At 35.0% G+C, this 13696-nt stretch overlaps 1 protein-coding gene across 3 annotated transcripts in view; it reads left to right on the forward strand.

The window, feature by feature from the left end:
- The first annotated feature begins 4946 nt into the window (after positions 1–4946).
- LOC100242391 (extra-large guanine nucleotide-binding protein 3) overlaps positions 4947–13696 on the forward strand; it is a 49994-nt gene continuing 41244 nt past the window's right edge. For 2 of the 3 annotated variants that reach the window (XM_059734010.1, XM_010665600.3), the window contains exons 1-2: positions 4947–6547; positions 6648–6785. In XM_059734010.1, the coding sequence (XP_059589993.1) occupies positions 5483–6547; positions 6648–6785 (1203 nt within the window). In that variant the 5' untranslated portion in view covers positions 4947–5482. The remainder of the gene's footprint in view (positions 6548–6647; positions 6786–13696) is intronic. The other variant, XM_010665599.3, reaches the window with a different exon arrangement.

The following is a 13696-nucleotide window of genomic DNA, read 5'->3' on the forward strand; positions in this document are numbered from 1 at the left end:
CATTCTTATTTTGCTTATATCAGGTTACATGAAAAAAATATTAATCTTGATTATTTAGGGGACATGCTATTCAAATTTTTAAAATTTTAATAATGAAATTAATGTTGTTAGAAATTGTTGTTTGTTTTCAATTCATTCATATTTTACTTATATCAGGTTACATTGAAATTTTTTGAATCTCTACTGTTTAGGGGAAATGTTGTTCAAATTTTTACAATTTTAATAATGAAATTCATGTTGTTAGATATTATTGTTTCTTGTCAATTCATTCATATTTTGCTTATATCATGTATTGATGTACATGCAGACATGGATACTCTGTTGTTTTGTGCTCGTCCTAACCCTGAGGATACATCTGTGCTTACTCTTCAGCATCGACATCGATCATCCACCATTCGTGTTGATCCAGATATGGGTAGTGTTTTGACATACTGACACAGGATGCTTTGAGAGTGGGTTTTGGATGATCGTGTTTGGCCATACATTATACAGTCAGGATTTTATGTCTTTCATCGAGTGGGCCATGTTAAGGTTGATTGGCCTTTTATTACTGCACTGGTAGAGAGATGGCGCCCAGAGATGCACACATTCCACATGCTAGTTGGTGAGATGACCATCACATTGCAGGACGTAGCCATCTTATTTGGATTACGCATACATGGCCATCCTGTCACTGGTTCTACAGATATTGATTGGCATGCACTTTGGGAGGAGTTATTGGGTGTTCGATCGATAGAGACTGATATTCGTGGAGGATCCCTTACAGTTCGTTTTATTACTACCCATTTCTCCCGCTTACCACTAGGGGTTGTAGATGAGGTTACGTTACAGCGCCATGCTAGAGCTTATCTTTTATTGTTAGTTAGTGGTTCATTATTTATAGATAAGAAGGGGGTTTACATCCAATTAGCAATTCTACCCATGTTAAGAGATTTTGGTGAGACTACACAGTATAGTTGGGGGAGTGCGACACTAGCACATCTTTATCGAGAGTTATGTCGAGCTAGCTTAGATAGTGCAGAATCTATTGCAGGACCATTACATTTGTTGCAAGTATAACTACTAGTCTTATTAATTATGTAATTTTGTCATAATTATGTGCATTTAAACATAATTTTATTTCATTTTTAGCTCTGGTCATGGGAGCGATTACATGTGGGTCATCCTAGTAGATCACTTCCCCATGCACCAGTGCTTGTAGATGAGAGATTCCCACCAGATGCACTAAGGAGTAGGTGGAGAGTTCCCTTATCTCATACAGACACTCCTCATCATGTGTTGGTCACATACAAAGATGAGTTTGATAGACAACGATCTGATTAGGTTTGGGCTAAATATTAGTATTCTTTAACATGAACATCTTAATATTAATAATATAATTTATAGTTTATTAAATACATACTCATCTATGAATATATCAAGTATTATGGTAGCCTTACATAGATGATATACTAGCGTTGCTTCCAGACATTTGTTTAGATGATCAGGATATTTGGCGGATGATGTCACCACTTATGTTTTTTGATATTGTTGAGTGGCATCGTCCTGAGCGTGTGTTGCGACAGTTTGAACTCATACAGGGTATTCTTTCGACACCCCCTATAGATTCTGACCTTCACTCCTTAGATCGACGTGGTCGACCTTAGTTTGATTGGAGGTTGTATCATGAGCACTACGTGGCATTATGGGAGGCTAGGGGGGACCACATTGTCACTGCGGAGCCTATAGGGCCTCATATGGACTACCATGCTCCGTACATGACATGGTATCGTCGTATTACACTTTGTTTTATTACACCTATGAATGATTTTGGACCTATGCGGTACTAGGCTACTGCTTTATCTGCCCACTTAATGGTTTGTATCACTTTAATATTATGTACATATTCTGTATAATATTTATTCCAACAAATAATTATATATCATTTTATGTGACAGATTGAGACTATGACATCTATCATATCTCGAGGAGGTCATGCATTGGAGGACTCTGATACTGATGCTTGCCGCACTAGTATTGTTGATATTATTCGTATAGCCACTGATGTTATGTGCATTATTCGGGAGGATTATCGTCTCCCACATGTAAAGCATGGAGGAGATAGGTCACCAACTCAGTCGACAGTTGCTCAACCACCACTTGTTCGAGGTCGGTCAACATCTCGAGGGAGAGGTAGATATAGTAGTTGTCAGCCCATCACATCGTCAGTATCAGCATCATTACAACCCCCTACCTTTTTATCCTCACGATTAGTACAGTCACCCATCTCTTCAGACGTACCATCAGTGCAGCACCCTACTTCTTCAGACCCACCATCAGCCCAACCCCTTACCTCTTCAGACCCACCATCAGTACAACCCCCTACCTCTTTAGACCTACCTCCATTACAACCTCCTACCTCTTCAGACCCACCATTAGTGCAGATTGACACATCTACTCAGCTAGATTTACCGCCAGCCATTCCGAGGGGTAGGCGGGGCCTACGTCGACCTAGATTGCTACCTCCAACACCACCTCTATTTCCAGCTCTAGCCCCATCACAGACATATGTTCTTCATGTGTCACATGCAGTACCTGCTATAGTTAGAGAAAAGCGTCCAAAAAAGAAGAGAGTACCAATTACACATAGGTTCTCTCCTTGTGGAGGCATGTGAGATTATATATGTTTTTTATTTTCCACTATATTAATGTTTAGTGGATATTTTTTGTGACTTTAATTAAACTATTAAAAATTCATTTTGTAGTAGACTTTTTGTAATTAATTTCATTAACTAATTTTGTTAAAAAATCTATATATGACAACTACGGCTTAAGAGTATGTTATTATTTCGTTAAAGATAAATTTGTCATAATACAAATAAATTAATATCTTAAAATTTAATAAATTAAATATCTTAAATTAATAAATTATACAATTTTATATATTATTTATATGTTATATAAATTTATTATTTTAAGATTATTAATTTATTAATAAATAAAACATTCATTTATAATATCTTCTATTTATTAATTTATGTTTGTTGAAGTAATACTAGATTTTTAAGTTTAAATATAAATAATTTATTATTTAAGTATATTTTTAAATTTCAATCATAAATTGTGATTTAATAGTTTTTAATTAAATTTGAAAGTAAAAAAAAAAAAAATTATAATTGAAATATCAGTTATCAACTACTATACTATTATTTCGATGAAGATAAATTTATCATAATATAAATAAATTAATATCTTAAAAATTAAAAAATTAAATATCTTAAATTAATAAATTATACAATTTTATATATTATTTATATGTTATATAAGTTTATTATTTTAAGATTATTAAATTATTAATAAATCAAATATTCATTTATAATATCTTCTATTTATCAATTTATGTTTGTTGAAATAATACTAGATTTTTAAGTTTAAATATAAATAATTTTTTATTTAAGTATATTTTTTAAATTTCAATCATAAATTTTAATTTAATAGTTTTTAATTAAATTTGAAAGTAAAAAAAATATTATAATTGAAATCTCAGTTATTAACTACTATACTATTATTTCGATAAAGATAAATTTATCATAATACAAATAAATTAATATCTTAAAAATTAACAAATTAAATATCTTAAATTAATAAATTATACAATTTTATATATTATTTATATGTTATATAAATTTATTATTTTAAGATTATTAATTTATTAATAAATAAAAACATTCATTTATAATATCTTTTATTTATTAATTTATGTTTGTTGAAGTAATACTAGATTCTTAAGTTTAAATATAAATAATTTATTATTTAAGTATATATTTTTAATTTCAATAATAAATTGTAATTTAATAGTTTTTAATTAAATTTGAAAGTAAAAAAAAAAAAATTATATTTGAAATCTTAGTTACCAACTACGACTTAAAAGTATACTATTATTTCGATAAAAATAAATTTATCATAATATAAATAAATTAATATCTTAAAAAATAACAAATTAAATATCTTAAATTAATAAATTATACAATTTTATATATTATTTATACATTATATAAGTTTATTATTTTAAGATTATTAATTTATTAATAAATAAAACATTCATTTATAATATCTTCTATTTATTAATTTATGTTTGTTGAAGTAATACTAGATTTTTAAGTTTAAATATAAATAATTTGCTATTTAAGTATATTTTTTAAATTTTAATCATAAATTATAATTTGATAGTTTTTAATTAAATTTGAAAGTAAAAAAAAAAATATTATAATTGAAATCTCAGTTATTAACTACTATACTATTATTTCGATAAAGATAAATTTATCATAATACAAATAAATTAATATTTTAAAAATTAAAAAGTTAAATATCCTAAATTAATAAATTATACAATTTTATATATTATTTATATGTTATATAAGTTTATTATTTTAAGATTATTAATTTATTAATAAATAAAATATTCATTTATAATATCTTCTATTTATCAATTTATGTTTGTTGAAGTAATACTAGAATTTTAAATTTAAATATAAATAATTTATTATTTAAGTATATTTTTAAATTTCATTCATAAATTGTAATTTAATAATTTTTTAATTAAATTTTAAATTTAAATAAAAATTAACTAAAGCCGCGTTTGCCAACTGCGGCTTTAGTACAAAAATGAAACCGCGTTTGCCAATTGCGGTTTTAGTACAAATATGAAGCCGCGTTTTCCAACTGCGGCTTTCACTATAATGATGAAAAAAAATATTTTTTAATGATGTGGCGCCTTCGTAATATCAAAGAGGCCAATTTGAATATAAGTTTAAAAAAGTGGTTAGATGTTACAATTTTTTTCAAAAATGGACCATTTTGACCCAAAACTCTCATTTCCGTGGCGTGACGTCAGAGTTAACGAACGCTGGTAACGGAAACGTCCTGGCTGACATTTGCCGTTATGTTGGCGTTTACTTTCTGCAAAACTCTCAAACTGCAACTCGCCTTTGACTCTTCTTCTTCCCAAAACCTTTCTGTTGTTCCTCGACCCACTTTACTCTTTCTGTCTGGTCGCTGGCAAAAAAGGGAAAGAAGAATTGATGCATTATACGCTCCACCGGAGGGGACAAAGTAGAATAGTCAGAGTCTTCCTAGGTTTGTTTAGGTGGGGTGATGTGAGGCGAGTTGATTTGATTTTTTTCTTTTTCTCGTAAACAAATGTTTTATTTTATTTGTCGCTACTTTTCTTCGCAACCATACACCTAATACTTTCATCTGTTTCATAGAACTGTAATTCGCCTTTGGGTGCTGAGAGATGAAGGAAAGTAGCACGAAAGGGAAGGGAAATTGATGCATTGTGTTTTGTGTTGTTCGTGGATGGGAAGAAAGGTCAAAGTCTTGTAGGATTGTTCAGGTGAAGTGGGTGAGTTGAATTTTTCTTTTTCTTCAAAAATAAGGAAAAGGAACATAAAATTTTAACGTCAAGGCAACCCAAGAGAATCATAGGGTTTTGAGGAGGAGAATGGCGTCGGACGTGGAAGGGGAGAAGCTATGGGAGGAGGTTCTGAGGAAGATGCTCCCTGTGGGTGCTCCATTGCCCGACGAAGAACATCTTGATTACTCGATCGCAGTCGAATACGAGGGCCCTCCGGTGCCATATCGAGTCCCTATAGTTGATCCTTTGGATGTTGATTCTCTCTCTATTCGCAGTTCTTCCATGGTTTCTGTTTCGGCGTCGGACCTTCAGTCGATTCCAGTTGCCGCCCCAATACTGCCGGTGGTGAAGGTAACAAACTATTCGAGGTTCAATCGAGTCAGAAATGGAGCGTCTTTGAGGGAACTACGGAGTCCGGTGGAGAGTGGGCGGTCTTCGTCCTCAGTGTGGAGAGGTCAATTGGGATCGCGGAACAGCGAGGTCGAAGATTCGGATTGCGGAAATGGAAGGGGCGAGCTGTTCAGTTCGGCCTCATCGGTTCAGGATCCAAATTCAGTATCCACTTCGACTCTCGCAAGTTTGAAACCTGTGGCAGAAGGGAGACGATCTACTATGGTGACGTTCAATGTGGCCAGAGAGTCTGAGATTGATGAAGATGAGTTTTCTTCACCGCGGTCTAGTGTTCCTGATGCCACAGATTCGCCAATTATGTTACGGAATCAAGAGAAGGGGACAAGGAAAAGAGGTGTTTGTAGCAGATGTGGCAAAAGGAACAGGTTGAAGGAGAGGGAGGCTTGCATTGTATGTGATGCGAGATATTGTAAAAATTGTCTGCTTAAGGCGATGGGCTCAATGCCAGAGGGTCGGAAATGTGTTAGTTGCCTAGGGCAGCCTATAAACGAGTCAAAGAGGTCCAGTTTGGGTAAATATTCTAGAATGCTGTCCAAGGCATGCAGTCCTTTAGAAGTTGGGCAGATAATGAAGGCTGAGAAGGAATGCTTGGCAAATCAGCTTCGTCCTGAGCAGCTTATTGTGAATGGGAGACAGCTACGGCAAGAGGAGTTGGCTGAGGTTTTAGGTTGCTCAATCCCTCCGCAGAAGTTGAAGCCTGGGAGGTATTGGTATGATAAGGATTCAGGCCTCTGGGGAAAGGTCAGAACCGGAACATGTTGTTTGATAGCAGTTGCTGTTTTTCATTTTTTTTGTTTGTTTGTCTTATGTTCCTTTGTTTACTTTTATCTTTGTCTCTCAGGAGGGAGAAAAACCCGATCGGATTATAAGCTCAAAATTGAATATTGGGGGTAAGTTGCAGTTGGATGCTAGCAATGGGAGCACAAAAGTCTTCATAAATGGGCGTGAAATTACGAAGATTGAGCTGAGAGTATTAAAGGTAATCATGTATTTTTGTGAACCATGCCTCATATACATTTCAGGCATCTCTTGATTTATGGAATATGCTATTTGTTATGCAATACATGCTGCTTCCATTTGCAATTTGTCATCTTTGCTGTGTCTAAGGTTCTTAGTACCGAATGCATTAAAATGGTGGGAAATTGATGATTTCATTTGTATATAGTTTGGTGCATTTCACTAATCAAAGTCATCAGGTATTTGGTTGTGAGATGGGTGGATTGTTGTTACTGTTTTGGTCTACTTTGGTCTTATTTAGTTATTAGAAAGTATTTTGCTCACTTTGGTGGAAGTTTCTACATTTGAGTGGGTGTGGAAACTGGCTACTTGTCCTTATGTTTTCATTTATAATTGTCAGCACTATGAGTTTCCTATTTAGTTATGTGCTTCCAAATTTGACTCTTTTTTAGGGCCCGATATGCTTTTGTTTGATATAATCTTTTGTTTTGAAAGTTCCTCTATTTTATTAGAGGAATTTAGTAACTATGCTTCTATATATGCAAGAGTTCTAGAGAATTTAATTAGAAAAGGAAGTGTGAAAATAGCATCAGTTTTTCTTTTCTTTTTTTTCTTCTTACGACTTCATTAATTTTTTCTTTTATTAAAACCATTAATTTCTTCTTTTGTGCTTTTATATATAAGCAAGAGTTCTAGAGACCATTGAATTAAAAGAAGTCAATGAAAATTTTCAATGATTGGACATTGTTGCAGATGTTGCTTTCTTTTAGCATTCCGTTAATTGCTTGTTCTAAGTGAAACTCCTAAAAGATGTTTATGAGATTCTAATTTGGCTTGTCTTTCTTCTTTTCTATTTTCTGTATTTTATTTTCTGCAGTGTTTGCACAACTTTTACATGCAACAAGCCCCTACTAAGTCCAATTGTTATATCTAAAATCCAATCAACCATAAAAGTTTATTACACAAATATTGATACAATTCCTATGTATTGAATGCGTGTGTACCATACTGGATGTAAGCATATAAGGTTTTATGCTAATCAATTGGCTTTGTAGATGATATGGTTTCAGTCTTGAGGGTTGATGTTGAAGAGATATCTAAATTAGGCCTACCCTTGTAATTTATAGTTAAGTGTTGGGTCTAAAGATCAATTTAGACAAACGCAATCTTTTTGGAATCAATATGAGTCGAAGGCCTCTTTTCACCATTGCCTCCTCTAGTGGTTGTTAAAACATGTAATTGCCCTTTTTCCCATCTAGGTCTTTTTTTGGGAGGAGAGATTGATCACTTTTTTGGACTAGTTTTAGATTGCATTTTTAATAGGGTGGTTGGTGGAAGAAAGCCTTTTTCCCCCTTTTTTTTTCTTGTTCTGATGGGAGGGAGGGATTAAGGTCGTACTGTGGGGGTGGGGAAGAGTGTTTAGCTTGCATTCCCACCTTCTACCTTTCTATTTTCAAGATTCAATTGGTATTGCCTTTGGAATTGAGAGAATTAGGTCTTTAAACCAAAGTGTGAAAGAGGTGCTATCAACACTAGTAAAGATAAGTTATTGCCTTTTTCAAAGCCTGCCAGCATTTTGTTTTCTACAGCGATGAAGATACTAGCTTTGCCAAAGGCTTGTCTAGGGCTAAGGCTTTAGGGAGTAATTAACTTTAAATGAAGGAGATTTAATTGTGGTACTCTCTTGTGAGACTCAGAGAGCAAAGGTGTTTAAAGATGGAATGTTTGGATTCAAAAAGTCCTAAATCTGTTTTGGGTTTTGGGTTGTGAAGGTGCTAAAGGCTTGTTTGAGGCAAAGGTGCTTGGAGACCCTTTTTGTGAATCAGGAAGGAGATCACTAGCCAAGCAAGTAAGATGCTTTCCATAAGATTCTGTCATGTGTTGGGGGAGTGGAAACTTTCGCCTCCTTGAGAAGTGATGAATTCGAGGCTTTAGAGTTTCCTTTTGCTGAGGAGGTCTTTTTAGCTTTATTTAATGTATGTGGGAATAAAGCCTTTGGACCAAATTGCTTCTTCATGGCTTTTTGACAATTTTGTTAGCATTTTGTGAATGGGGATTTGATGGGCTTTTTTGTGGAGTTCTAAGAATTAAGTTTTTTCAAAAGAAGCTTAAATGCCACTTTCATTGTCTTAGTTCCAAAAATGGGGTGGGGCACTAATGATTTGAAATACTTTAGACCAATTAGCTTGACTGGGGGTTATACAAGCTTTTAGCAAAAGTCCTAGCTAATAAACTAAACAAAATGGTGGGTATAGTGGTCTTAGATTTCTAGCATGCACTAGGGAAGACAAATTTTGAATTTAGTTTTGATAGTAATGAGGCTATTGACTGGTTCAATGACTCTAGTTTAAAACAAAATTTGAAATTAATTTTAACAATACAGTTTTATAGGAACAAAACTTTAAACCAGATTAGTTGTTGTCACTCTTAGTTCTTGAATCAAAGAAAATAAAAAAAGAACTAACAGTTGTATAATGGTTAGGTTGTCTCCACAGGAAACTTAGGATTAACAATACTAGAGGCAGGACTTTCGGTGTGAGTGTAGGAGAAGAAACATCTTTTTGTAAATTTTTTAGGAGAGGTAGGAAACTTAGGAGCTGGAAAGAAAACAAACACAAACTTCTAGAAAGAAAGTCAGTGAAATTCTCTCTCTTAGGCTCACCTCACACACCTGGTCCCAATCTAGTGCTATTGGACTTTGGATAAGTTGGGGGGTTTACACCAATAGTAGGGCGCCAATTAACAAAATAATCAACCACCTCAATGAAAGCTCAACTCAGACCAACTACTTTCCGTCCTTGCAATAAGATGATTTAGATGGGATTATTATCAAGTCAAAAAACTTGTTCCGGTCTGTTGAAATTTGACATTCAAAGTTAGGGTTTTAATTTAGGAAAGTATTTTAGGAATAAAAAAGGAGAGATCATTTAGGATATTTCCTTAGGATTCAGTTTCCTAATTTTAAGAGAGAATCAAGCTAGATTGATATTTTCTTATTCAGTCATTTTGTGTATATATATGTGTATGGTGTGTACTGAATATGAATCAATAAAAAGGAATTCAGAAATTCTTCACGGTCTATTAGACTCATGACCATGGTTACTCCTTTTGGTCCTTGTAACCACTAACTCTGTCCTTTGGAGGCTCTTTTTGGTCCTTGTGACCACAGTCCTTGGTAGGATATTTTTCAATCATAGATAGCTAAACCATGGTGGGTCAAATTGAAATAGGAGACTGCAAACCCTTTCACAAACTCAAAAGTAGAAATATAAAAATGAAAAGGAAAGGAACATAAACTGAAAGACAACATAAAAACTCAAAAGTAAACTTTATTGAATTTTAAAAAAAATTACATAAAGAAGAAAAAAGAAAGGGAATAAGAACAACAATAACAAAAACAAAACTACCTTATTTTCCTAACATCTCTGCTCCAGTGGAAGAGAATGTATCCCCCCCCTCTAAAAGGCAGAGTGCCCTCTCTAAGAGAGCCTCTCCAGGAAAAGAGTACTCTACTATTTACAATTCCTGTATTTATAGACACCAAAATCTCTATTCTCATCATGGCTCCAAGGCTATCCCTTCTGAGCTATGCCTCCTACCCATGCTGGTGATGTAACAGTGTGGCCGCCTTAATCAAAAGATGCTGACTTAGTGTGAATGGTGGCTGCACATTTTCTCTTTTCAGTGCGGCAACATGATGATGCGAATGATGGAATGTTTAAGAGCTTTAGGAGTGCTATTTGGTGTGTAGTTTGATGAGTGTGTGAAGATGGGAAAATGTAGCTTGTGCACAAGTGGAGTGATCAAGGCAATGCACTAAGTTAAGCTCTGGGATGCGCTTTGTGGTGGGTGGAAGAAGGCACTTTATTAAGGAGGGTAATGCATTGGTTTATTGCTTGACAAAGTTGCGCACCGATGAATGTTTGATGTGCGCTTAATTTATTGCTGAATGAATGGTTTGCTTATGAGTTGCTAGTTTTGTGAGTACTGTGTAAGTTGGGATGAGATGCGCTTCCTTCTTGGTGTCCTTGAGTGGTGCAAAATCTGATGGAAGTTCCTTCAGTATGCAATAGGAGGTGCGTTATTATTGGACCATCTAGGGAAGGTTCATTATTAGACCATTGCGTAATCTAAGAAGAGTGCCTTAAGTGTGTAATGTAGTGGCCTCCCTAAGTGTGCAATCCACACCACCACTTAAAGTTGCGCTATTAGAGTGCTTCTCCAAGTGCATAATGTGACTTGCTGCCCTTAGGGTGTGCTATTCCCATTAAACTCAACTTAGTGTGCAATTTTAGGCTCTTGCTCGGTGCACTATTTGTGATAGCATCCCTTACTTATCTACTCTTTGTTCATGAAGTGCGTAAAACATCCTTAGTCCTACAAAATTTAAACACATTAAAATGAATTTTCCTAAGGCATTAGCAACAAACTAAAGGAGTGGACTTGTCATGAGTGCCTCAAACACACCAGAATTGGCTCTTTGAGAGCTATCCTAGCGCATAATTTGAGTGCTCATCATTGACTCAAGGCTAAAAGATAACTCGAGAGGGCTTAGACATTCAGAAGGCGTATGGTCATGCTAATTATGATTTCTTATTGGCGATTTTGGAAAAAAAGGGGTTTTGGCTCTAAGTGAGTTAGTTGGATCAAATGGTGCATCTCTATGGTGTGTTTCTATATTTTGGTGGATGAGACTCCCTTCAGTATTTTCTAGAGTTTTAGAGGTTTAAGACAAGATAATTCTTTGTCCCCTCACCTCTTCATTATGGCCATGGAGGCTCTCTTTTGCATCCTTATCAAGGCTAAGAAGGGGGTTTTATTGAAGAGTTTTTAGTTAGGGAAGATAAATGGGGTGGAGGTCTCCCACTTTTTATTTGTTGATGACACTCGAAGTGGCTAGTGGCACACAAGAAGGTACAAGCCAATGACATGCTATAGTTGGGAAGATCTTTCAAATCCCTTAGTATTGATTAATGCATCTTATATATGGGGAGTAGAGAGATGATTGACCATCTCTTTGTACACTGTCTGATAACCTTGGGGTTGTGACATAAGCTATTTAGATAAGCTAGGATGGATTGGGTTCTACCTAAGAGTATATGCAACATGATGATCATTTTATATGTGTGTTTGGAGAGCTCCATTAGAGGCAAAACCCTTTGGTAAATCACTTGTCTCACATTGCTTTGGATTGTGTAGAGAGAGAGAAATGCTAGGATCTTTGAGATCCAGTGGAGGACGTCAGAGGCACTGTGGGATCAACTTCACTTCTATTCCTTTTTTTGAGCCTCTTGTATTGATGCTTTTAAAGGTATTCCTCTTAATGTTATTTAGCACAATTGACATTTGGCGTGTAAATCAAAATGGTTTGTTTAGTAATGAGAGGAGCTTAGTCCAGGTTTGAGGAGATGATATCTATGTATCTTCTTGTGTGGTCTAATCATTTTGTATATATTTCTTTGTATAGTGGAGGAGTTCAATTATGTCTTGATCAATATCTTTTTTTTTTCTTTTTTTTTGTAATTGTGGGGACGATTCCTCATCCTTCTCATGTATTGTTTATCTATATTTAAGGCATCTTTTGTTTTTGTTTAGAAAAAAAATTAGAAAAGTTTTAACCATTCCTCTAACAACATAACACTATTTACCTTGACTTTATTCAAATAATTCATACCTATCATCGGGGAAAACAATTGGCAGTGCTAAGGAATGTGAGGGGCTATATTACTTTGACGAAGCTAATGTGCGTGGACGGTGTCTTCCTACTGTTTGTAATTCTGCATCTAGTCTTGGGGAAAGTGAACTTTTGTTATGGCACAAAAGAATGGGTCATCCTAGTTTTCAGTACTTGCAACATTTATTTCCTTCACTATGTTCAAATAAAGCTTCATGGGATTTTCAGTGTGAAGTGTGAACTTGCCAAGCAACATCGTCCATCTTTTCCTAAATCTAAGTATAAACCATCCATACCATTTAGTTTAATTCATAGTGATCTATGGGGACCCTCACGTACCCCTAATAGGACCCATAAAAAATGATTTATTACTTTTATTAATGATCACACTCGCTTGACTGATAAAATTGAGGTTCGATCAGTCTTCATGAACTTTCACTCTATGATACAAACTCAGTTTCACACCAAAATTCAAATTCTTTGTACCGATAATATTACTGAGTATTTCAATCACTCCTTGAGCACTTATCTACAAGAAAATGGTATTATCCATCAAAGTTCTTGCGTTGACACCCCTCAACAAAATGGGGTTGCAGAATGGAAAAATAGACATATTCTTGAAGTTGCTCGTGCTTTACTGTTTAACTCTCACGTGCCCTCACAATTTTGGGGTGACTCCATTTTGACAACCACATACCTTATTAACTGAATGCCTAGTTGGGTCCTATCTTTTGTCACACCTTTCCAGAAATTCCAAGAGTTTTTTCCCCATTCTAGACTTGGTGCGCATCTTCCACTTCGTGTCTTTAGGTCCACTGTGTTTGTCCACACTCACGCACCTAAGCAGAACAAATTGGATCCCAGAGCGCTTAAATGTGTCTTTCTTGGCTACTCTTCCACACAAAAGGGCTACAAATGCTATGACCCAATTTCACATAAGCTATATGTTAGCCTATATGTCACATTCTTGAGCATACTCCCTACTACTCGCTTCAGGGGGAGTTCGTGAGTGAAGCTAGACCACCCTTAACCTTAGACTACCTCGATGTTGTTGTGTTCAAATCCACTCCGTGCCTTATATCTACCCCTTTGCCTAATACGGAAGGACACTTGAATTCAGGGGGAGATACGGAAATACAGACAAATAGGGAAACACTCATCTACTCAAGGAGGCCAAAATCGAAGTCCAATGAGACACTCACCTCCGAAGCACTAAAGGAGTCAGAACCAGTGATAGTTCCAACCCCTCAGGAGTCTGG

The sequence above is a fragment of the Vitis vinifera genome, chromosome 17, assembly GCF_030704535.1.
Source record: "Vitis vinifera cultivar Pinot Noir 40024 chromosome 17, ASM3070453v1".
Taxonomy (NCBI): domain Eukaryota; kingdom Viridiplantae; phylum Streptophyta; class Magnoliopsida; order Vitales; family Vitaceae; genus Vitis; species Vitis vinifera.